Below are 25683 nucleotides of genomic sequence, written 5' to 3'. Positions count from 1 at the left end.
GATTCTCATGTTAATTTTGCAAACAGGCAGAATTTCGCTGCTAAAAAATTTCCCAATCATTCATTGACTGCTTTATATCAGTGTTCACAAGGCCACATAATATATTGGAGTGTGTGGATGCCAAACAAACACAGTTGGATTTTAAAAGTGTTTAATGCATGTACTTTATTTAAATGTTTTAAACACTTATGTGATTTTAGTATGCTTACAGTCATTATAATTCATACTTTCAAAACAATGGTCAAAGCAGCAATTATATCAACACACTACAGAAGTGCTATACACCCAATCAGTACTTTAGTAAATTATAAAACCAATGTACACAAGAGCACTTTGGCAGAACTTAATTTGGGACACAGCAAGGTGTTAAATTCTATACAGGAATCCAGTGAAGGATGAGTCATTCTTGGAGATGGAACAACATGATGATTTCACAGCCTGGAACGCTCAATAGGACCATCAGTGGGCCGTTTCAACAATCTAACAACCAAGGGGAGCTGCCAGAGAGTCAGGCGGTCTCATTCCAGATGCCAAAAGCAACAGGCAGACCATCACAGTTTGGCTTCTAAAGACATGAGTTTTTATTTCTGTTGAACTCATCCAGAGAAGTCAATCTAGTAAATACAATAAAATGTAACCCAACCAAGATTTTATGTCACTTTCCATAGATGCAGGTATATGAACAAATGAAGTGCTAAAAGAAAATACAAGTAAGTGTTTGTATTTAGGGTTCAATACTAAACTTTGACTATCCCTTCCCTCACCCCACCTTGAAGCATTGTCTTATTGTATATCATACTACCATGAAATTTAATCCTTGTCCATTCTTTGCAAGGAAACTAAATATCCTGTTTGATACTGAAAAGTTATCATAGGCCTACTCATTCTCTGCCAAGATTCATTAAAAAAATAAAATTCAACTTTGAAAAAATAATTTCTATTTAAATTACATGCTAACAATTCTTCAAAGTAAGTAATTTTTTAAATGGAACTTGAGAAATGTTTCCATTATAGAGTATAGAAATTCAAAACTGATTCCACCGAAACTCTTTTTTTCTCTAGAAAAAAAATGCATAAAACTTTGAAGAACTTAACACAAGGGTCTGTAGCAAATGGTTGATAGAAAGCAGGATTCTATTTACACTTGAATATATAAGGTACTCAATTTATACTTGTGGAAAATCACAATGATTTTAAGAATATTTTGCCAAATCAATGATGGCAAATAGAGTTTGGCAACACATTTTTAAAAGATGATTTATATACTACATATAAATGAAAGGTAAACATAAATACAATTGATTTAAGTTTAATTACATTAATATAATTTACACCATACCGATACCCACATGGTAATAGCCACATGGCAAATTCACAGTTATAACTAAAAAAACTATTTAGAACAGTCTTTTTGTTCCACTATTTGCATAATTTTCAGTAACAGACTTAGAAGCCTAATACATGTATGCTTATCTTTTGTGGGTTACAATAATCTAAAAGTTGTACTTCAACATTGTGGCTTAAAAAACAAATATCAGTGTGTTTTTATGCTGTAGTCAAAGCTGACTGGTTTCAGGTTTTAAAAACTTTCAGGTGGATCAGAGCAAACTCCACCTCAGACCAAGGCCTATGTAGTCTACAAATTCTTCTTTGTCACAGTTGGCAATCCACCCAATGGATCAGTGACTCTTAGACCTCTGAAGTTGACATTACTCCCACCCCTGTTTTTTTAAAGTAAAATAGAGGAATAGCAAAGTGAAGAATTCAAAACAAAAATAAAACCTACATTTTTAGGAGGTCATCCTGTGCTTCAGTTTTTCTGTTAGCTTCCTAATTTGGAAACTCTTCATACTCCTAAATGTAGCCTCCATGTTTATGTCCCAGGACCCTATACAGAAAAAGCAAGAAAGTTTTCCAGCCTTCTTAAACCATTTTGGTTCCTCACTTTCCAAGCAACGAATAGAAGACCATATTCTTTCTTGTAATATTTTCCTTTCTTTTACCAAATTTCCTTAAAAAAAAAAAAGAAAACTTGAAAAATTCCCATACCCTTTTTTCCAAAGGACAATTCCTAACTAATACAGACAGGAAAGCTCAAGATTTATTTTCTTCCATTCCCCAAAAGGTGAGAAAATGTGAATATATTGTGCCCTCTTCCTTCTATAAGCCTTGAGTAAAACTTAAAGAAGAAAAAAACATCAACCGGAAAACTTGAGTTTAAATTATATCAACTTTAAAGTTTTGGTGTTTCTTTTGTTTCTACAACAAAAACTCCACATCTTTCTTAACATTTAAGCATTCTTCTCACATCCTATTATTTTATACGCAAATTACCATATAACAATGTAGCTTCAACATGCTGGTTCTGTTCCTAGGTTTTTCCACATAAGTTACCTACCACAAAATATCTCCTACAATAATTTTTAACCTATCTGCCAGTAACCATTGGTTCTCCACTACAAAACTTCCCTCAGTTTGTCAAGAGTTGTTAGAGATAAATGTATCAATAATCTACAGCTAACTGGTGAAGGAGCTATGAAAGATTGTTCCCTTTCATTTTCCATTAGTCCAAAATATACATATGTACATACACCTACATATAACAAATTTACACTGTCTGCAGAAACAAACTGCTGATATAATTCCATACACATATTTAGGGATTCACATTTTAACAGTAAACTTACACACAGATATATGGAAATATAGTTCTATACCCCTAAATTACATAGCAAGCTGAAATAGATAATGCTTTTAGATTTATTGTTTCTTATGAGTCTGAGAAAAAGAAGACATAAACCTCAAGCTATGTCTGTAGCAATTAGCAGTCAATGTGGGATTATCTTTAAGGACAAATTATCCAACTTGCTTACTGTATATAAAAAGTGATGTAAACAGACTATATACAAAACACAAAACTTAGGGTTAGAGATAACAAATAGAAACTTCATACAAAATACCTGATACTATCAGATGTACTTTGTATAGCTTTGACCAAAGAACTCTTATATTGGACTTTCTTTTCTGATATGAATGAATAGTCACAGCTATATATTAGCTACAGAAAAACAGGAATGAACTGAGTGGGGGCAAGAGAGACCTGGGATTTCCCTGGTGTCTCAGAGGTAAAGAATCTGCCTGCAATGCAGGAGCCACAGGTTCGATCCCTGGGTCGGGAAGATCCCCTGGAGGAGGGCATGGCAACATAGTCAAGCATTCTTGCCTGGAGAATCCCATGGACAGAGAAGACTGGAGGGCTACAGTCCACAGGGGCACAAAGAGTCAGACAGGACTGAAGCGACTTAGAACAGCGCACATAGGAGAGACCTGGTGACACAGCTGAAATATGTAAGTGCACTGTAGTACATATGTATACATTTTAACAGTGTCAAGTTAGCCGAATTAATTTCTTAACAATACATTAAGTTCACCAGCAAGTGATGCAGAATACAAAATATAGTAAACACTTGCAGATAACACATTGAGTAGCCATCAAAATATTGACTAGTTTTGAAGAACTTAAGGCAAGAACCTGGTCAAATGAATAAAGACTAGAAATGATCAAAAGAAGCTCACAGCTGCCTAAAAGTTTTAAAAATTAGAAATTTAACACTCAACAAATGTATCAAAACTATGTTTCATTTGCTCACTCAACTCAGAGGCTCACTCACAGTATCTGAATTCCACATATTTAGGCTGAGTATATAGTTAGCTGAACATAAATATCACAGGTACTTACAAAAAACTACTATGTAGATGGTTACTAAGTTTATGTTGATTTATGTACTGGTCTAGTGAGTTCTAGGGTCACCACTTACAGTTGACTTTTAAATCTAATCAGTTTCTTGATACACTCAGTGAAAAACTGTAGCACAGAAACTCCAAGTCCCAGCAAGCAATCAGGCCCATCGTCCACTAGAGGCAAAGCTTCTGCTGAATGAGAAGGTGATTTCAGAGTTCTTGTATTTTCCCCAGGCACCAAAAGGCACTACTACTGCAGTAGTGTTATCTTCAGTACCATATTGTATTGCCTGCAAGGTACGGCAGGAAGAAGAAATGAACAATGGAAATCAGGATCCGTACAAAAAAGAAATCAGTCTTTTCCTGGAAGGCCAAACTGGTTTAACACATAGTTACGAGTTATTCCACAGTGGTTTGTGATTCTTTCCCCAGGTATCAATGCCCACAGTTTAAAATTTTAGATTGTGATAGGATAACTAACGATCCAAAGTATATACCATTGTAGCAGTTTTGGCAAATTGTACCAGTGAACTAATAAGGTATGAGATATGTAGCTCCTGAAGAAGAAAGTAAACATAAAGCATTTAGCATAGGAACTAATGCAAGGTTACACACAGATGAGATGGTTGGATGGCATCACCAGCTTGGTGGACATGAGTCTGAGCAAGCTCCGGGAGTTGGTGATGGACAGGGAAGCTTGGTGTAGGGAACAAGGTATAAAGAAGGTTGAGAAGCGCTTGCAAACGAGACTCTCAACCAGGGCTGAACATTCTTGCAAACGAGATGTTCTGCCCAGTGTAGGGAACTAGGTTTAAGGAAGGTTGAGAAGTGCTTGCAAACAAGACTCTCAACCAGAGCTGAACATTCTTGCAAACGAGATGTTCAGCTAAGAATCCTGTTTGTTGCCGTGGGAAAAGAACAATTCTTGCACACAAGGATGTTTCTCTGATTCCTCAAAAGGAACCGACCCTGGGACAAAATGGATTCTAAGTTGATAAGGAAGTTCCCCAAAATAAAGTCTTAGCTGCAGTAAATAGGTCAAGGTAAAGGTTATCTCGCCCTGCACCTGCGCACTGTATAGTCTCTGAATCATAGTGCTTGGCAGCTTGCCCTGTAGGTTGTTGTGCAAGGGATATAAAATAAAGCAGCTGTAAGAAACAAGTGTTAAAATATAAAGATTCAAACCACTCTGCAGTGTTGGTGTTTCATTCCGTCGCCAGCACTTGGCATGTTGCAGTCCTTGGGGTGGCAAAGAGTCGGACACAACTGAGTGACTGAACTGAACTGAACTGAATGAAAGGTTAAGGACTCAGAGAGTGATAGCTCTTACCTAGCAATTCTTCTAGGAATTTAGCTTAAAGAAATTATAACCCTGGTGATACAGTGGATAAGAATCTGCCTGCCAATGCATGGGACCTGGGTTCAATCCCTGGTCCAGGAAGATTCCACATAACATGGAGCAACTAAGTCCATCTGCCACAACTGCTAAGCCCATGTTCTAGACCCCATGAGCCACAACTGTTGAGCCTGTGTGCTGCAACTATTGAAGCCTGCACACCTAGAGTCTGTGCTCTGCAAAAGAGAAGCCACCCCAGTGAAAATCCCATGCACCACAATGAAGAATAGGCCCTGCTCACCACTACTAGAGAAAGCCTGTGTGTGTGCAGCAAGAAGACCCAAGGAAGCCAAAAGCAAATAAATTTTAAAAATTAAGAAGAAATGGAAGTATACAAAGATATAAAACTATAAGATAGTTTATTATGGCTCATACAAAATAGAAAATTGGCATAAACTATACTTCCTACAGTAGAATTATGTCAATTTTAGGAACAAATGCAAACAGAAAATGATATGGTCAGTGTAATTCCACAGTGAAAAAAGAACAGACTCTGTATGATTTTAATACCTTTAGGCCATGAATTTTTGCACCTTGTTTTTACATCTCTGGATATTTCCAGTGTCTCCTGGTTTATAGTCTATGGGAACCTGAATAGAATTTGTATCCTGCTGTTGTGTAAAAACTGTATTAATCTTAATTATGTTGAATTGGTTCATGGTGCTTTTCAGGTCTGTTATATCCTTCTACTTTTCTATTTATTCTATTAATTTTTGAGACTTTGATTTTGAAACTCCAACTAAAAATCTTAATTTATCTAATTGAGAAAATAATTATAATATATATATATGTAACTTTGTTCTGAATTTTCCAAGTCTTCTATAAATATGTTATCACACTTTTATAAATTTAAAAAAGAGAGAAAAAGATAAGAGTCCTTGGGATTATATTTAACAGGAAACGTACTTCAAAAGACCTCACAGGGTAAGGTCAAAACTAGAAGGAAAGGACTGATAAAAATATGATATAAAAACCTTCTAAAAATTTTTTTTAAGTTTTACAAACAAATTAGAAGATCAAAATATATATTTGCAATGTTAGACAAAGTACTAATATACTTAATATATAGGAAGTTCTTACAAGAACCATGAAGACAAACATGCCTATAAGATCATGGGGAAAAAAGCTATACACAGACAAGAAATACAAATGACTAGTAAACCTGTGCAAATGGCTAGCTTTACTAACAAAGAAAAAAGGTGCAAACTTAAAACACTAAAATTTGATTTTTCCATCTATCAAATTGGCAAGACATTACCTATGATAAGAATTTGTAGAAACACAAACTATAAAACATGCTAGTGAAAAGTATAACATGGACAGTATTTTTGGAGGGCAATCTGGCAAGCTTATTACAAGCTTCAGAATGCTGTATATTCTTTTACCTAACAATTTTGCTTTGATGAATTTAACCTAAGAAAGCAATATCTGAAGGAAATAGATATGCACAAATATATACAGAATGTTTATTACAGAGCTCCCTCTAAAACATGGAAAAGTGAATGTAAATGAAATTAATTGATTATGGTAAGTATTAAATGAGTAATAATACTCAGATGAGGGATAGTATGCCCTGGTAAGTTAGAAAATATATATCTTAAGACAAGTGGTTGAAATTAAGAAAGAAGTGGTCATACACAAGAATTGGGCTGTTTCTTAATTTCATGAGCATATATAGTTACCAAGTGAATAACTCATGCTTATCCGTTTCCAAGTAAACAATGCTTTTTAAATAAGATCTTATATCTTAATTCTAAATGTTAGCACTTAAAAGTTTGGGCCAAATTTGGCTCCCCGATTGCAAATGTAAAAATTGGGAATGCAAAAATAACTGTATGTATGAGTTAAAGTGTGCCTCTAATGATTAGTGGGGGCTAGAACTTAGAAGAGCTATCTATCCAAATAGAATATTAAAACATGGAAATTTTACATTTTTTTTTACACTGGATATTATCTAGCTTCCAAATTTTAGCTCTAATTGGCACACTGACACACCACTCATCCATATACTTTTTTGTATCTGTTTTCATGCACCCATTTTTAAAAACAAGAAGTTGATTATGCCATAGTGTATGTTTTTAACCACAGTGTTTTCATATTGGGTATTTACATGGAGCAGTCTAGTTTCACATCATCTAGTGGTTGGACTGAGAGCTCAGCTATCTGGGTTTGAAGTCCAGTTCTGGAATGTGACAGTGCCTCTGCTCTCCTCCTCTGCAAAGAAGAGTTAGTTCTAGCTCCAGCCTCAGAGGGTTACTGTGATGATTACATGAGTTAAATACATATGAACAGAAAAGTGTCTGTCACATAGTACTTGCTATTGTTATAATTTACTATTGATGTTACTAACATTTCAAGATGGTAAAAAGCCAAAAATAAAAATAGCTCATCTTCTTGACAGATTAACTTTACTTAACTACTTGGGAGAACCAGCAAAAAAAAATTTTTTTTTAATTGTTAATACTATGGGGTCAAGTGTAAAATTTACTGTAATACTGAAAGCTAAAACACATGATTTCAAAGAAATCTCCAGACAGTGGCGGCCCCTCCTGGCTGCACCAAGACCTGCACCTGGCTTTGTCCTCTCCTCCCCACTTTGGGATTTTTCTTGCAGGAGCTCTGCTGTGTTACCTGTTCAGTCACTGCATGGGCTGCTTCATTGGGATCGTGGCACTGATTGACAAAGTCACAAATCTCCTGACTGTTCACCATGAAGTTAATTCCATCTGTAGTGAGGACCAGGAAGCTGTCATCAGCATGATGTAACTGCAATCAGAACCAAACGTACAGAATTACAAACTAGACTTGGCCTTAGAATAATCGTCATAATTCAGCAATTTTATCTGTTTACAGAGTAGTCATCTGTGTTTCAGAACTTACAGACAAACAGAGTGAAAACAGGCCTTCATTTAGGGTAACAACAGCAACATTTAGCATCAATCATGGAGGACAAACCTAACATTTACTTAGTAACACCATAGAGGAAGAAGCCAGATAGCTAAATGCTGAGAGGCAACCTAATGTATGGAGAAGGCAATGGCACCCCACTCCAGTACTCTTGCCTGGAAAATCCCATGGACGGAGGAGCCTGGTGGGCTGCAGTCCATGGGGTTGCTGAGGGTCGGACATGACTGAGCGACTTCACTTTCACTTTTCATTTTCATGCACTGGAGAAGGAAATGGCAACCCACTCCAGTGTTCTTGCCTGGAGAATCCCAGGGATGGGAGAGCCTCGTGGGCTGCCGTCTATGGGGTCGCACAGAGTCGGACACGACTGACGTGACTTAGCAGCAGCCTAATGTAATGGCTAAGACCTCCTTGGTGTGAAGCCCACCTCTACTTTTCAGCTGGGAAAACATAGGTAAGTTGGACTGTATATGCTCAGATTTGTTTTCTCTGTGTAAAATGGGATAGGAGTGGCTATTTTGAACAGAGCCCCACACATTGTAAACTGCTATAGAAGTATTTGTTAGATGAAATGAACATACGTGGGATACCTATAAGACATAAAACTGTTCAATAAATTAACAATCATTTGCTGCCATTACCGGGAGCCTATCCCTATATATAATGTGTGAGGTACTAGAGCAGGCTGGGAGTGGTATAGGTAAAGTTCACCACTAAGGTGTACGCTGGGGGAAGTATAGTGTAAGGGGGACTGATTAGTAGCAAGCAGAAGATGTCCTGGAAAGAGAGGTGGGGTGATTCTCTGGCTTGGTGGAAAAGGAAAGTCAGGATAGCTTCCAAATGATGGTGATGCTAAATGATGAGGTGCTGGTGAGGAAGGGCAGTAAAACCAGGCTTCCAGGCAATTTCCATAGCAGGATGAAACAAAGCCAACACTTCATCATACATAAGGCCAGGAAAGAAGTATCTTACTTTATCTGAAAAGTTTATCTTTCCTTCCACTAATCACTTCTTTTTAGAAGTCATACAGGCTTCAATGAAGGCTTCTAAGAAAGCCTGCAGCTGGAGACAATCCTGTGTTCATTCCTTGCCTGTGTATCAAGTGTTTGCAAGTCTTTTCTTACCTTAATCCTCTTTGTTTCAGGTTCTGCTATCACACCACTGGTTTTAAGATCCAAATCTCCGAGACTCCTTGTCATTGCAAGTCTGCCGTTCACATGAGGCTGTCCCAAACTATTCCAAGCTACAAACCCCCCACATTTCTTAATCCTGGTCAAAAAAAGTTAAAAAAGACTATGATGTGATACCCAGAAAACCAACGGTTAAACTTAAGCATGAAGTCAGTTTAAAATGCAAGGTTTTATTTCTATTTTGAACTATATACATATCATCCTCATAGATCGATTAGCAGAAGTGGTACCTTTCTTTCTCGTCTTTTCTTTCTGGAGTGTGGTCAATGGTCAGCTTCATGGGTTTTCCTTTTCTACACAAAATAGCTCGGCTGTCCCCAACACTAGCTATAACCAGTTCAATACCATCTCTCAATAGGGCTACTGTTGCAGTAGTCCCAGAGGTCAGAAGCGTTGCTGCAAATGATGAAGAGTACAAGTCAGTGACAATCAAATGATTGGATCTGGAATGTTTATTACAAAATAAAACACAGGCATGTTAAACTAATGCTGAAATGTATCATTCTAATTTAACTAGAGCTATGCAAATAAAACGCAAATGAACTATGGAAGTAAGAGCATGCAGAAAAAGAAGTATTTAATTCAGTAACAAGGCTCTATGCAAACAGAAAAAGCTGCTAACCTAATTTGGTAAAAAATGCATCACTATCTCCAAATGGCTTCTATTTATATAAAGTAGAACTCACTTGAATTTATCATTCTGACATCTCTGTGTGTACATCAGGTGTCAGGATTAAAAGTAATACATTTTAATTAGATTGGCTAATAAGGCAGAGTGATTTACTACAGCGCCCATTCAGGCAAGCCAACTTTTCTATAATCTAAACACTCAATATTTTTCTTCCATTTCTTACTCCCATCCTATGAAAGTATTATCAATTAATAGGCTAAGCAAGATATGTCAAGTGTTTTACTGGCTCTTTAAGAATTGTATTTTATATTCTTTCCTTCTATAACTGCTTTAATTTTACAAATCTTCAGCAAAAAAAAAAAAAAAGAAATCCTAAAATGGTTAAAGGTTCACATTCTTTCCTTGATTATCTTTGTCCTCCCCAGATGTAAAACAAAGTTACAGCCATCATTGTATTAGGAGAAAATCTGGAGGGCAGGGAATGAAATTCATTCTAGTTTCCCATAAACTTGGTATAGTTCACACTTCTGGTTCCAGCAGGATCTGAAACAATCAGTCTGTTCCCAAATGCAGGAAAGTACTGCCAAGTGCTGCTCCTGTGGTCACAGCCTGGGCCCAGAGCATTCCAAGAACGTTAATTTCCCTTGACCAATAACAAAATTATATGTAGCTTGGCCTGAGGTCATCGCGGTTTCCTTCATCCAATTCAAAGTGCATTTTTGCATCTTTCTTTAGTTTATTCTAAATTGCCTCCCTAAGTTCGTCACTATTTGTTGAAATTTTTGAGGGTGCATTGAGCCTTGTCAAAGAGAATACTGTGGAAGTAGACTAAAAAGTAAAGCAAATTGGAAAAATCTAACAAGATAACAGTTAAAGCAGGTATTATCTTCAATAACATGGTTAATTCTTTAAAGCATCTAAGTAAAATATTCAGGTGATCATCTAAAGATGATTTTGACTTCAAAGGCAGATTTAAGTAAAATGAAATGCTATTGACTGATTGAGGCTCAGTCTTTCCAATTTTTTCTAAGACAATTTTTAAAACAGCAGTAACGCATTTGGAAAGATAAATATGTATATATTTTCCAATCAATGTATTTAAATGCCTGCTTTAATTAGAAAAGTAAAATGGGGAAAAAAATGAATAAACCCTGCTTAATCTCCTATATTCATGCTGAATTTACTGAGAAGTAGTATTTATAGTTGCACTATCTTCCCATTTATCTCTTGATTTTGGAACTGCTGTGCCAAAGTAATATCACTGTGGCAGTAGTAAAGTAGATTATATATTGTCATTGTACAACACAAAAGTTTCAGTGTAAGTATCAGTGATGTTTATATTACAAACGTTAGGTTGTGAGTTTCATAAAACATCGTATAACGGAATCTTTACAGTTGAACCACTGTAATCTTTTCAAATGATTAGAAGAGCCTGGTAAGAAAACATAGGCATTTACTTAGATGCTACTTGTCCAGGGAGTTTAATGTTCCTCTCCTTTGTTTGAAATGTAAGAGGCAGCTTTTTTTCCAAGTGTTTTTTAATTGGCTACCTAAGGTAAAATGAAGTCGCTCAGTCGTGTCCGACTCTTTGCGACTCCGTGGACTGTAACCTACTAGGCTTCTCCGTCCGTGGGATTCTCCAGGCAATAGTCCTGGAGTGGATTGCCATTTCCTTCTCCAGGGGATCTTCCCGACCCAGGGATCGAACCCGGGTCTCCCACATTGGAGGCAGATGCTTTAACCTCTGAGCCACCAGGGAAGCCCCAAAAGAGTTAATACTTTCATAAACGAAAAACTTCAAATTTAGCCATTTAGGATTATAATCCATGGTTCTGCCACCTAGATATTTAATTTAAAAGAGTTTGAGTTTTTAACCAACCCAGCTTCACAGTTCCAAAATCCCAGGATTTATGGGAAAGTTTTCTAAACAGTTGATTCTGATTTGCTAAGCATCTAAGAATATAAATATTAAATCAGCATTTAGTTTCATTTAACGTTTAACATGGGAGTAAAAATTCTCACTTTTTTCCTTAACAATAAAATTATAAAACTAAGACATCTTTCAATAAGTTCTTAACACTCACTGGACATTTTCTACTGCAAGTCATCTCAACTAATGGGACAAAGAGGATGTGGGAACCTTCCAGTAGTCCAGGCTAGGAACCGCTGGACTCCTTCACCTGGGACAAAATTAAGCAGATCTCTCTTTCCACTGAAGCCCAGCATATAGTGTCCACGGGCTCCAGGTCTAGAGCTGCTGACCAGGCACAGTTCTCTGCCACAAATAACACGCACAGAGGCAAATAGGAAATTCACCCAGGAATTGTGCTCAAACATTACAAACCTGCAACACAGGGGAGGGTAGAGAAAGAGCTGCAAAATAAGGGGAAGGGTTTTTATTTTGGTGAAATTTTCAGTAGCAAATTATATAATATTCCAGGAGATGCCAAGTCAATGATTCCAAAACTCAGTTTGACCAAGTTGATGGTATTTTGTAGCTGAGTCTGTTTTCTTCATCATAGAATAACACTTCTTAGTTTTGTGTCTTCCCAAGGTAGGAAAGCCCATATACAAATGTATGTGCACCAAGACATATATGTGGTGACATACACACAGACTCAGCCAATTAGTCTTGAAGAGTAAATCAGTACCTTTACTGAGTTGAAAAAAATACACTAAATTTGTTTGGTATCAACATCAGAATTGTCCCAGTAACAAAAGGGAAATTCACGGGTAGAGCACTGAATAATTTGTATCTGACAAGCGTACTAGAGAGGATGTAAACTACAGTATACTACCAAATTGCTAGGATTAAAACATAAATCAAAAGGAATCAAAGCACCTCCTATACCAGATACAAGGAGTAGCTTATTTGTTCATGGTAAATGCAGGGATTTTAGGATCTAGATGGTATTTCCTGAATAGAATAATTAATTTAATTGTTTAAATAAAAGCTAGTAAGGCTCTTGAGTGCTAAAAAGTGTTTACAATTTTATGTAATTCATAAAATGGGAGTTTACGCAGCTCTCTCTTTCCCCTAGTGTTGCAGGTCAATATATCAAAAGAAAAAATGATCAAGATTTTGAATGGCAACATAAAGAATCAGGCTGTACTTTTCTAAGTATAACCTCCCCCACCCAGAAATTATTCAACTGTGTCAACAATACGGATAAACAAATACAGTTTCAATATTTACCAAAATGATGCTCTAGACATGAATGAATCATAAACACTAAATCAGAGGAACAAGTTGAAGCAGTAACAGCACAATAAGAGTATCTCTCCAATGCCGTCCCTATTTTTTGCTTTTGGCTGCCTCCAACATAACAAGGGTAATCAAACACACTGCATTTCTCATACTGGTTATTTTTTAGTTTAATTCTTCCATAAGAGATCAAATAATACGAAGAGCAGGGAAGTTTCCAACAAGACTCACAATACTGCCACCAACGTCTCCCACTCTGAACGTCAGAGCATCTTCTCTCTTTGATCCATTTGTCTCTTGGGGAGCTTTGTTGCTTTCAAATCTTAAGTAATCTAGAAACACTTTGAAGAGTTTATCGGATATAAGATATCATCTAAGTTTTTCTACCATCTGGCTTAAGTGACAGTTTGTCCATTAAACAATAAACTAATGGGCAGACACCATTTGAACTTACTGGCTGATTTCATTAGTTGTAAAAATACACATGACTGGTATAAAATGAATACAAAATATTCAAAGATGATGATGAAATTAGCTATTTGTAAATAAGGGTAAGTTCAAAATGTATCTACAACAAATCAATAAAGATAGCCAGCAATATCTTAAGGGCTATTTCTTGATAAACGGTATTCTGATTTTATTCTCCTCAAACTACCCTCATTTAAAACTTAAATAATAAATATTTTAAATGCTAATGAGAAAGCTTGAAGTATTTTATGCAGATATGACAGCTTTAGATGAGAGTCTTAAAAAGATGAGTATGTTTTATTTTCACCTTATTATTTTCACTTTCTTTTGAGAAAGCTAATAGTATGACATGGGGCACTCCTCCCTACCTGAAATTCCACCATTAATGATTCATGAGTGATTCATTAGTGATTCCTGAGGTTTAACCAATCTCTTTTCAGCTTTCCTTACTCAAAATTCAAATCCCCCCTGAAGTGGTAACACATAAAAATATATACATTAAATAATTTAGTTAAATTGGCTGTAGGACAGTCAAGTTATAAGTTATAAAAGAGTAAGCAATGGAGATCAGTTTAGTCCAAATAATTATTGAGTACTTTTCAGACTCTATGCAGGATGTTGAACACTAGAAATTCAAAAATGAATAAGCCATGGTCCCTACCCTCAAGCTGCTCACAGAAAGGGTTCAGTGAGGACAAGTGGAGCTGATGCTAAAAGAAAAGGTGAAAGAAATTGGAGAGGGCAAACTGTACTTCACAATTTTATTTAACTAGCACTGGTCCTACCCACAGCTGTGCCAAAAAGAATATTATCTACTCTTATAATACTGATACTGCTTCAGTTCTACTAAAAAGTAAAAAAAAATTTTTTTTCATTTAAATAATAATTCTGAAGTGGTATACGTTCTTTTTAAATCCACAAATTGAAAAGTTTAGTATATTTGATAAAATAAGCCCCAAATATCAAAAGCCAATTTTTGAAATCTTTGAAAGCCTGGCAACTGATTAAGAATAAATTTCAAAATTGTTCTCAAAATACTTATTTAAAAAACAAAAACCATAGAGACTAACTGACCTATAAGAATACATCCAAAATAAGATTCAAGAAGGACAATGTCATAATAGATCCCTTCTTTTTCTTTTAGTAATACACTAACCATCCTTCTGTCATGCTCCATTATACTTGTAAGCAAACTGCCATTAAATGAAAAACAAACTTTAGAATATCTTATGAAAGTTCTGAGATCATTAACTCAAAAATTATGACAGAGGAACTAAGTTTAAATGAATACATTTTCACTTAATTATTAGAAATGAAGAACTATTTTATTCATTCCTTTGCACAACTAAATTGACGTGAGAAAGGTATCTGTAGAAAATTTCTTTTAAGATAGCAAGTTAGATCAATTCTCTCCCTAAATTCAAAATTCCCTTCCACTGTAATTTATTATTTCATAAATGAAAGGAGTCCTGTCACATTTTATACCAAATCTATCAATGTTTTAAGCATTTTTATCAATTAGATCCTGCACAAAAGGGCTGACTACACCCATGAAAGGTTAATGGTTTTTTATTGTTGGCCACATTTCCAAGATACACTTGAACAGTCCTTTCTGAAAACCCTGCCCAGTGAGCTCTACCTGTTTACACAACAGCTGGGGCACACCACCTGCACTACAGCCGATAAACTTCATGGTGTGAGATACAGCCGACCTGCTTATAAATGAAATAAGAGCATACCAATATTCAGAGTTATGAAAATAAAACTATAAGAAAGTGTTTTAATGTCCTCTTCACCTTCGTATGTTTTACCCATTAGGAACAAGAACAGAATCTTATTCTAAAACCTACCCTCTCTCACCTCTTATTCTCACAAGCTCAGGAGCCAGTTGGAAGGGGAAAAAGGTCCAAAGGAAAAAAAGAAAATGGACCTAAGTAATCTACAAATGAGAAAATAAATCCGCGAACACTGAGAGTGGACTCTGAAGCTTTTTGAAGAATTATGACAGTGATAAAGGTCTTGAAAAAGAGGAGGAAAGTGTCTTAAGATGGCAAATGAAGCCATCCCAGAGTCATCCTAATACTCACATTAAATATGCCCATGAGAGAGGCCATGGTGGGTGCTAGGAAAATCTCAGCCCTAACTCTCCAACTGACCTTTTATCTCTGAGTTTCAGTTCCTTAACTGTGAAATGGGGAGAATTTCCAGCCCTACACACTCCAACTGAAAATTACAAAGATAACATTGCTGTGGTGAGCTTTGACCTTCTTTAAACAAGAGGATGAACAAAAGACAGATGAATATTATTGCACGATTCATTTTAAAATCAGTTATGAGGTCTATATGCACACATTTTAATGGTTTGCTGTAGAAGCATTCAAATATTATGAGCAATAAATTTGGGGGCCAGTTAACTAGAAAACATTAGCTACATTTTCATGAAATGGTTTTAATAAATTTAGTCAAAATCAGAGACATTTTTCTTTCAAAATATAAGGACATCCAGTATACAAATCCTAAAATTCAGCTGTTATAGTCTTGTGTTTAACAAATAAAAACAAAAATGTCAACTAGTTACCATAGGAAAGCTGCAAGATCAAGCTATTTTAAGAAGTGGAAGAAAAAATATCTTCCTTCTAATTTCACAAAGTAGTGCATATTAACCATTGTCCTTTTGAGGACCAATTAGCAATTTTCTTGTCTGGACTACTACTCTCTGAGATTACCCTTTAGCAAATTTCAATAGTCATTCATCAGATTCCTCTAAAAAACAAAAAACCCTCTCGTACATGCTTCTTGTTCATAAAGTGAACAATCAAACAGATTTTTTTTAATGTTTAATCTTTTTAAAATCAAAATTCAACATCAGATCTATTTTGGAGCTTCAATTTCTAAAACAACCTCTAATATGTTTCATTTAAATGTGAGATACTACCCTTAGTTTGGATTCCAAATAATATTTATAATGATTATTTAAAAAGTCATTTTCAATGTAAGCATCCTTACAATAAATATTAAAATTCCCACCCCTGAAAGGCTTAAATTGTTTCCTTCTTACCCCAAATTCCCCAGGACTTTAAGGAAAGAGATTGTTTTACTTACCATCAGCAGATAGGTGGGCGTGCCTTGCAAAGGTTTTATCTATTTCAAGAAAAGCCAAGGTCAACACAGTTTCCAAGTTCTCCTCCTTAGGAAGCAAATCCCTTCAGGGAGAGAAAAAAAAGAGGCCAATCACTTTACGTAGGTTTCCCACCTTCCTCTTTGTCCCTCCAGCTAGCAGAGTCATTCCATACAATGGACTTCCAAGGTTTGCCCTTCAGATGCTTGCCTGTCGGAGTCTTTGCAACTATATGGACCAAAGCCCACCAGGCTCCTCTGTCCATAGGATTCTCCAAGTAAGAATACTGGAGCGGGTTGCCATTTCCTCCTCCAGGGAATCTTCCTGACCCAGGAATCTAACCCACATCTCTTAAGTCTCCTGCATTGGCAGGTGGGTTCTTTACCACTAGAGCCACCTGGGAAAGCATCTTCAGATGCTTAAGATCCACATATTAATAAATCAAATTAAGAAAGAATTAGGCCCAGAGATAAGTTCTAAAAACAATAAAATAAAAGCCTAAGTCTCCAGTCTAAAGATATTAACCCTCACCATCACAATCCTGAGAGGTCAAGAATTCCTTTATATTTAATTAAGCCACTGAATTCCTTTGTGGATAAGGCAAGATATACATAAATCAATTGATGAACAGTATGAATAACTGCTTGGGAAGAATAGTCACATGGTCATAACTCTTACATGTTTTCCACCTCTTTTAATTCTAGAAGTAGTGTGATCCTCAAAAATATGTAAATATTGACTGCAGTAAATAAACTTTTTAAAGAGCTCCAAAACATCCTCATTAAAAGCATTTTCCCCATGTTTTTGCCAATCATCTAAAGCTATTTTCAACAAGTATTCAAAGCTATTCATACCACTTGAAAAAATAATTACTATTTATTGAAGCACTAAGCACCATGCACAGAGAGGAGTAAGTGCTTCTCATAGATTCTCACAGTACATGAGATCATGTACTTTATTATGTGAATTCCCTTGAAATGATCACAAGTGCTGTAGATTCTGGTCAATGCTCTCACCAAGAGAGAGGTTAAAACATACACATTTCTGAAATGGTACTACTCATCAGCAATTTATGGCACGCTTGAGCTACTGCTTGTTCATAAACCCATAGTATGAAAGCAGTCAAATAACTACCTTAACAGTGGCTGTCTCAGCCAAAAGGTGAAAGTTTAAACAGGAAGGAAAAGGCAAACTGCAAAGAGTGAAAATCATTGTATCATTGTACGTACAGGATGCATTTCTCCATGTGGGTGTGACAGAAATCGGCCGCTGCAGGTCCACCGTGGCCATCGTACACCGCAAAGTACAGGATCTCATTGGTCAGCTGAGCAAAGCCAAACCGGTCTTCATTCTCTTTTCGTTTGCCAATCTGCGATGCGCTGCCCACGTTCTGCAAGCTGACTTTGGGAATTGGCTTGCCATACTTAATACTGGGCGGTAGCAGAATTGGCTCCTCCAGGCGGTTATCCCAGATGCCAAAATTATCCCAGGTGGCTGGTCGGCCACTACCATCAGAATCAAAGCGAGACCATCTCGGCTCTGAAGTGGAGCTGTGGCACGTGGGCGTCACCCACCTGTCATCCTGCAGACCACGGGCTCTGAGCAGCACTCTCCTCCTCACCTGGTTCCCACCACTTCTTACCAAAGTAAGTAAGGCAGCTGTTGACATAACTCCAGAGGGCTCGGGAATGAGAGAAAGGTCAATGGAACAATAATGGGATGCCTTCCAGAAAAATGATGCAACTGAGTAGAGAAAGAGACAGAACACTCCATCAGTAATTTGAAATACAACTGATATATCATTAGATATTATCAAGAATGAAGTCTGTAAAGAAAGGGAGCACTTAACAGCCTAGTCCTGAGAATAGTGGTTCAAAAATGAATCGATTTACCTACCCCACCCACTCACAGTGTTTAACTTCTATAAAAATTTGACAGTGTGCACAGATCACATAGAACAAGTGCTTCTCCAGCTTTAACCTACAATCACCTGTAGATTCTGATTCAGTCTGCCAGGTGGTGCCTGAGATGCCATATTTTAGACCACCTCCTTGGTGATGCCGAGCTGCAGTTCTGGCAGGCCCATACTTTTGATTAGGGAGAATATAGAAAACAGGTGTAAATAAATAGTCTTTCTTTCATCAACTTCATTGCTCTGAAGAAAAGGCGGAGCAAATATTAACAATAACAAAGTCTCTTACAAGAGTAGAAATTAGAAAAAAATAACTGGTTATTAGAATATTTATTGTCATGGGAGTGTGTAATTTCCTCAGTTCTGTCTCATCACAACAAAAATTTGAAGCCAAGGACGTTAAAGCCCTTGGACAGACCATGTCTCAGCTCTCGGGACAGATCAGTGTTATAGCTCTCGGACAGATCAGTGTTACAGCTCTTGGACAGATCAGTGTTACAGCTCTGTGTTATAGCTCAGTTTTATTTAGAAAATAAAAGAAAATACATCCTCGAGGTGTGAGGGCATGCAGACCCAAAAGACATAAAGAGAAGAGAGAGAGACCCCCAGCCCTTTAGGCTCCTTTTTTAATATGTTTTTTCCTCCCCCCGGGCCTGCCCTATGTAAACTGGGCTAGCCGGGAGAGCTGTTTGTTCTATCTGAGGTCCTCACTCCGGTCCTCGGACCTTCCTGTATTCTACTTTCCGGGCTTTCCCCTTCCTTGTCTTTTAGTCATCGCCAATCTGGACTCCTTTCTCCTATTCTAACTACCTCACATCGTGATAGTTTTGTACTCAGAGAGTGCCCAAGTAGCACAGATACAATCTATGACATCAGTTCTGTTTGTTTTAAGGTTTCTCAACTTATTGAACTTTACATATTCTATTACTCTGGTTAATATAAACTGGCTCATGCAAACACCCACCAGAGGCACAAAGAAAAAGTAATTCTGATGTGTGTGATCTCAGAGATTAGGGGAAACTGAATTTATGACAAGCAGTCTTTTTATGAGCTGCCGAGCTATGCATTTACATTAACATCTGAGGCTCATCCAAATGCCTGTATGGCTGGGGGAATTCCTATACCCCTGCAGGAAGGACCGTGTTGCTAGCAGTTTGCATACAAATAAGGTTTAAGCAGAAATTCATCTCCAAAGTATTTCATTCTATTACTTTATGAATTAAAAACCAACTTGAAAAAATAACATAATATCAAGATTTGATAATGCCACTGGAGGGTATAGAGGTGTTATATTATTCTTAATTGTATGTTTGAATTATTTCTCTATAAGAAATAAATTTGAAAAAACTGTATCTCCTCAAAAGGCACAATCACACACACATACACACACAAAGCCTAGCTTGAGTGCATCTATAAGAAAATGTATTACAGATTTTAAACAATCATTTTCAAACAAATTTTTGGAAATCAGTCTAGTTATGTATAGGAAGAACCATTAATCCTTTCAGTAAGTAAATAGAAGTAGAAGGAAAGGATGAGGTTCCAAAAAAAGCCCTTGTAAATCTAAGCAATGGAAGACATATGAGCACAGCCGTCTAAGAATTTAGAATGAAGATGGCCTCCCAAATAATTCAAAGGTCATGAAAAACTTAGAAGACTGCTTCTTCTTGGCCTTTTAGCAAACATCATATATTAAAGTCTGAAACTCACTTCTTTTGCATTATTGGGGGTGGAGGAGACACAGTACCTCTTTATCAAGTATCAAAGAGAAACAATGCATTCCATTACCAAAATAAAAAGAAAAGTTTATTCCTTTGGTTCTGTTTGAAGGTTGTATTTTATTCAAAAACAAAAACTGTGTCAAATAAAGGTGAATTTGTAGAGAACTTTCTAAGTGTAATACCATCTTGCAAGTAAGAGAACTAAGTATATTCTTGATGGAGATAATTCACAAAGCAGCTTTGCATTATAGGAAAAATAAAACTTTAAATGTTTATCAGAAAACATTCACATTCAAAGAGTACACCAGAAATTAGCAAAGTACTATTATTCTTTTGGCTTCAATCTGAAAGTATGTATACCATATTCAGCTTTGGGTCATTTTGCAGTCACACATGTACTTTAAACAAGGGTTCTAGAATTACAAACTAATAAATACTGAATAGTTTCCCTGCAGCTCTTCTAGGATACTCTCGTCATTTCTCACTCTCTCCTCCGAATGAACAGAGCTGCATTCACATCAGGCAATATGCATCTACTATAAACATTACTTAAGAATGAAAAATGCAGGTTGAGCAGTTTCTTTAAGCCTACATAAACTAAAATCAGTCTTCAACTTGGCCTCCTTCCTCATTCCTTATCTGCACAATTATCTCAGAAAGTAAGCAGAAGAGTCACAGGAAAATATTTACTTTAAGGCATATTATCAGTTATTGGCATACATGAAGCATAAACCAGTTCACCAGTTTACAAACTAGGTCAGCATCACTTATGCAAGCAAGGGAGTATCTAAAGAAGTGGTTCCATCTCCTTTGCTAAATGCAGTATAACAACATCATACTAATCTCCATGTTCCCAAGGAAACAGTTCAAAGAGGACTTTGTTCCCAAGCTAATTAATAACTCTGAATTAAACTTACACATCAAGAAGTTTCCTTCAGAGCTTCAAACTACCAATCAGCCGCTATTGCCACTCCCCTCCCCTAGCTCTCCAGATGCCCATGGAAATGATTAGACACTGATTAGCAGGTAGAATTTATAATGTGGGGGAAAAAAACAAAAGCCTTTAAAAAACTCAGTGTTCTTTATAACAGAAAGAGCTGAGAACAAATTGATAAATACATAAAAAATCTTTTATTGTCAGTTGAGGAATTAAAAATTGTCCTGTGTTTATCATCCTGCAAGCCAAAAATAGTTATTCAGGAACCCTTTATGTCAGTCTCTCAATCAGAGATCAAGCCTAGTTTATTTTCCTTTTAACAGTTATATTCAATCTTTGAAAGTCAAAGTAACCCAAAAGAGTCAAAGGGCACAAGTAATTCCGCTTGAAAGCCATTTGAAGACACAAAATGTCAAAGCAAAATTTAAATGAACCAACAGCCCAAGAAGACATTACATGGCACACCATATGCTTTGGTTAATCTGATTAAAGTATCAGATTCTGACACAGAACTCTATTGAACAAAGTTGACTCCTGATTTAATAATATTGACTAGCAGGGGGGATTCTCAGAAAAGAGGGTTAAATGAAATAAGTTGAGAGTCCACAAGAGCAGACATTGAGATTCCACAAAAGAGTGCTGGTTAAAAAGCCACAGCCTGAGTGTAGGAAATGCATTTGGTAAACTTCTGAGGTATACACTTCGTTTAAAAATAATAGCGGTAGGAGATCCAACCAGTCCATCCTAAAGATCAGTCCTGAGTATTCATTGGAAGGACTGATGCTGAAGCTGAAACTCCAATACTTGGGCCACCTCATGCAAAGAGTTGACTCATTGGAAAAGACCCTGATGCTGGGAGCGATTGGGGGCAGGAGGAGACGGGGACAACAGAGGATGAGATGGCTGGATGGTATCACCAACTCAATGGACATGAGTTTGGGTAAACTGGAGTTGGTGATGGACAGGGAGCCCTGGCGTGCTGCAATTCATGGGGTCGCAAAGAGTCGGACACGACTGAGTGACTGAACTGAACTGAACTGAGTGGTGAAGAAAAACCACATATACCACTACAAGACTGCTATGCCAATTTTATACTTTCATCTTACTCCAATTTTATAATCCTGCAATGATTTAAATACTTCAGAGCTGGCTAAATGTATTTTTGGAATAGGGAGGCATTCATGGTCCCTGGCAGGAGGGTGCACTTGGGATTTGAGTTAAACTGCTCTTGACTGCTGAAAGCAGGTCAAAAGGGCAGTTTATTGATGTCATGTTAAGCACATGCCAAAATTACTCAGGAGTTCTAAGGATCAGTACTGCTCAAACCTGCTTAGGTTTATATTTCTAGCAAAAATGTTTAAGGACATATTCATATCTGCCGATTATAAAGTGGCACTCAGGTATCTTCATTATCAATAATTTCCACAATGGAAACACAGGTAATTTTAATATTCTTAAAATGTTTCTTTAATGACTCTACAAAAAAAACAACCAATTTATCCCAATAAATTCAAATATTATGGAAACCTCTGGACTCCAGTATCCTCTTTATCAGTACCCTGCTAGGAGGAAGGGACAGAAAATGTACTAGTCTAAATGAAGGAGAAAACAAAACCAACAAGAGAAACCCCGAATGACTCCCCTTATGTTTGACCTGAACATATGTTTAGATGTGCAAACAGAGAAAAGAACAAGGGAGCAATGAAAAGTATTCATTATTCTAATTCCATAAATATTTTAAAAAACATTTCAGTTAACGTGGATACAACTCACAGAATCATGTTCCAAACCTCATTTAAGAAGAATTTTCCAGAACAACCAAGTATAAGGTGTGTATTTTTCATTTCCTCTATAGTACCTAATACAGTGTTGACATCTATACATTAAATTTTCAGTAAATTTAGTTTTTTTTTAAAAGGAGAATTTTCCTTTATATTCTATGCTACATCACTAACATCTTTCCCCTCTTCCTTCCTCTTAAGACTCCAGTCAAGTAGGTGCTTGAGTTGGTGGTCAATAGAAAGTGACTAAGGTTGCAAGGCAATGGCACCCCACTCCAGTACTCTTGCCTGGAAAATTCCATGGATGGAGGAGCCTGGTGGGCTGCAGTCCATGGGGTCACCAAGAGTCAGACACGACTGAGCGACTTCACTTTCACTTTTCACTTTCATGCATTGGAGAAGGAAATGGCAACCCACTCCAGTATTTCTTGCCTGGAGAATCCCAGGGAAGGGGGAGCCTGGAGGGCTGCCGTCTATGGGGTCGCACAGAGTCGGACACGACTAAAGCGACTTAGCAGCAGCAGCAGCAAGGTTGCAAGAAAAAAAACTTGAAAAATTATAACTGATATATTTTATTACACAGTGGAGTATTTTTTTCCTAGGCTAAGACGCCACTGTTATCTTTCAAGACCATTATAATCTGTCACCTTAATTACTCATTCTGAAACCGCGGACAACCTCATTCTTTCCTCCGCACAGGCAAAGGGGATGCAAAAGACTGAAGAGGCCTTGTTGCATATTTCCAGACTGAAGCTCAGAAAGGCCGGTGGAGCTTTAGATACTCCAAATTCCCTGGCTAGTGCCACCCGGAGTCTCGCCTTTGTCATCTCCCGTGAAATCTCTAATCTACAGACAGTGGCTGCTAAAAAAAAAAGACATCAAGGGCCAGAAGGCCTTGAGATTACAGCGCTCTTTTGGCAAAGCAAAACCCACGTCCTCAGATCGACACCAACCAGGGCTCTGCATCTTTCTCTGCTCCGATCCCCTGAAAAGCTCACCCTTGGACAGTTTGGGATCCTGGGCTTGGCTGGCTGGCCGTGACAGATGCATGACCAGGGCGAAACAAGGCAGGAAGCACACCCTCCCGCCGGCGCAGCCACTGATAGCTGGGTTCCCTCCAGCACTTTCCGCCGCCCGGTCTCCGCCTCTCAACCACCCTCGCTGCGTACAGATTCCGGGTGTCGCCACGTCTCCCTCAGCCCGACCAGTGCTGCAGCGGCGAGGAGGCGCTGACGCTCGCAGCATCCTCCAGCCCGCGACTCGAGGCTTCGCGGAAGGAAAGCGTGGGCTGGGAGCCCCTTCCTCCCCTCCATCAGTTCAATTCAGTCGCTCAGTCGTGTCTGACTCTTCGACCCTATGCACTGCAGCACGCCAGCCGTCGTTCCTTCCAAGTTCCATTCCCTCCTTCCATCCCGATCCAGCACATTCACGGGCAAGAGCCTCCAGCCTTCCGGCCAAGTTCAGGCGGAACGTAAAATCGCAGAAAATGCCAGCAGCGGGTGGCTCAGCCGAGGTGGGCCCCGCCCCGACATGCTGCTCCAAACCTCGAGAAGGAAGAAAGCTGCGCACAGCGAACCCAGACAGTGACCGCTGGGCATGCACTCAAGGAGCTGGAGAAATTAAACCGATATTTCCCCTCCTCTCCCTGGGGAACCCGTTTACTCTCCATTCCGCAGATGGGGAGCAATGGGACGTGCCCCCTCCTGTAAATAATATTATAAACGGTTAACATAAATGAAATGCATTCTCCAAGCTCTTACCTCGTGATGGCAATATCCCTGGAAAATGGTCAATTAGCTAATGGAGGGCGGGAGAGGTGTTTTCTGTAAATAAGACTGCCTTCTCCGATGTTTTCAATCTCTGAAGCAAGCAGTTAGAACAGCCACTGGCTCAATCTGCTGGAAATTCTTGAGAATTTTTCGCCCGCAGTAGGTCAGATAGAGAGGGGAAGTCTGTTCCCGCTGACTGACGGCAGCTCCAACCAACCCACGCTTCACGAGGCGGCGCGCCCGCGGCCCGGCCCTTCGTCGCAGCCAATCACAGGTTCCGACAGGACCGTGCCTCCCCGCGAGATCAGTTTGACTTGGCTGACTTTCAGTAGCTCACAGCAGAGCGACGTCGACTTGGGCCAGTCGTGGGTTATGGAGATGTCCGCCCTCTCGAAGGCCATGGCGCGCAAACCAACGAGGGAACGCCTCGGCAGTGGACGAGAAATTTGGTACCTCGCCAGAGGATTGAAGAGAGGTGGTGTTGTGTCGCCTGGGGCAATGGAGCGGTAGTTGTAACAACTAGGAGCGAGAACGGAATGCCAGCACTTAGCACTTTGCAGGGCAAAGGTATTGAAAGGCATCAGGTTTCATTGCTATTCTTTGAAACATTCACAGTACACCGTTCTTCCTGACTGAGCAGGCAGGCATCTCATGATCCCTTTAGAATGTTTTTTGGGTTTTTTACCTTTTTTTCGGCTGCTCCCCACAGGTTGTGGGATCTTGGTTCCCTGACCAGGGATGGAACCCCTGTCGGAGAGTCCTAACCACTGAACAGCCAGGAAATTCTCATTGGGAATGTTGATTCTTTCATTTGACAAGTATAGGCATTGATATTTGTTTAGGGAGGACCTTTTGAACACCTGGCACTGGGATATAATCTTGAAGCAAATAGGCATGATTGTCGCCT

General features: G+C 38.1%; 1 protein-coding gene across 3 annotated transcripts; it reads right to left on the bottom strand.

Moving 5' to 3' along the window:
- Positions 1–204: 204 nt before the first annotated feature.
- Positions 205–24897, bottom strand: PPM1K (protein phosphatase, Mg2+/Mn2+ dependent 1K). 3 transcript variants are annotated; one of them, XM_068975212.1, is made up of 9 exons: positions 24768–24897; positions 17886–18399; positions 16641–16741; positions 9465–9630; positions 9169–9313; positions 7769–7903; positions 3819–4031; positions 1787–1888; positions 205–694 (listed from the first exon to the last, which is right to left on the bottom strand). In XM_068975212.1, the coding sequence occupies exons 2-7, from the start codon at positions 18323–18325 to the stop codon at positions 3900–3902; spliced, it is 1119 nt and encodes a 372-aa protein (XP_068831313.1). In that variant the 5' UTR covers positions 18326–18399; positions 24768–24897; the 3' UTR covers positions 205–694; positions 1787–1888; positions 3819–3899. The 3 variants fall into 3 exon arrangements, with proteins under 3 accessions (XP_068831313.1, XP_068831314.1, XP_068831312.1); XM_068975213.1 differs by having other exon boundaries at positions 205–614; XM_068975211.1 differs by having other exon boundaries at positions 205–1888.
- Between the last annotated feature and the right edge of the window lie 786 nt (positions 24898–25683).

Source organism: Capricornis sumatraensis, chromosome 7 (assembly GCF_032405125.1).
Source record: "Capricornis sumatraensis isolate serow.1 chromosome 7, serow.2, whole genome shotgun sequence".
Classification (NCBI taxonomy): Eukaryota; Metazoa; Chordata; class Mammalia; order Artiodactyla; family Bovidae; genus Capricornis; species Capricornis sumatraensis.
The sequence above is the reverse complement of the archived record's forward strand: the minus strand, read 5'-3'. Positions and strand labels throughout refer to the sequence as shown.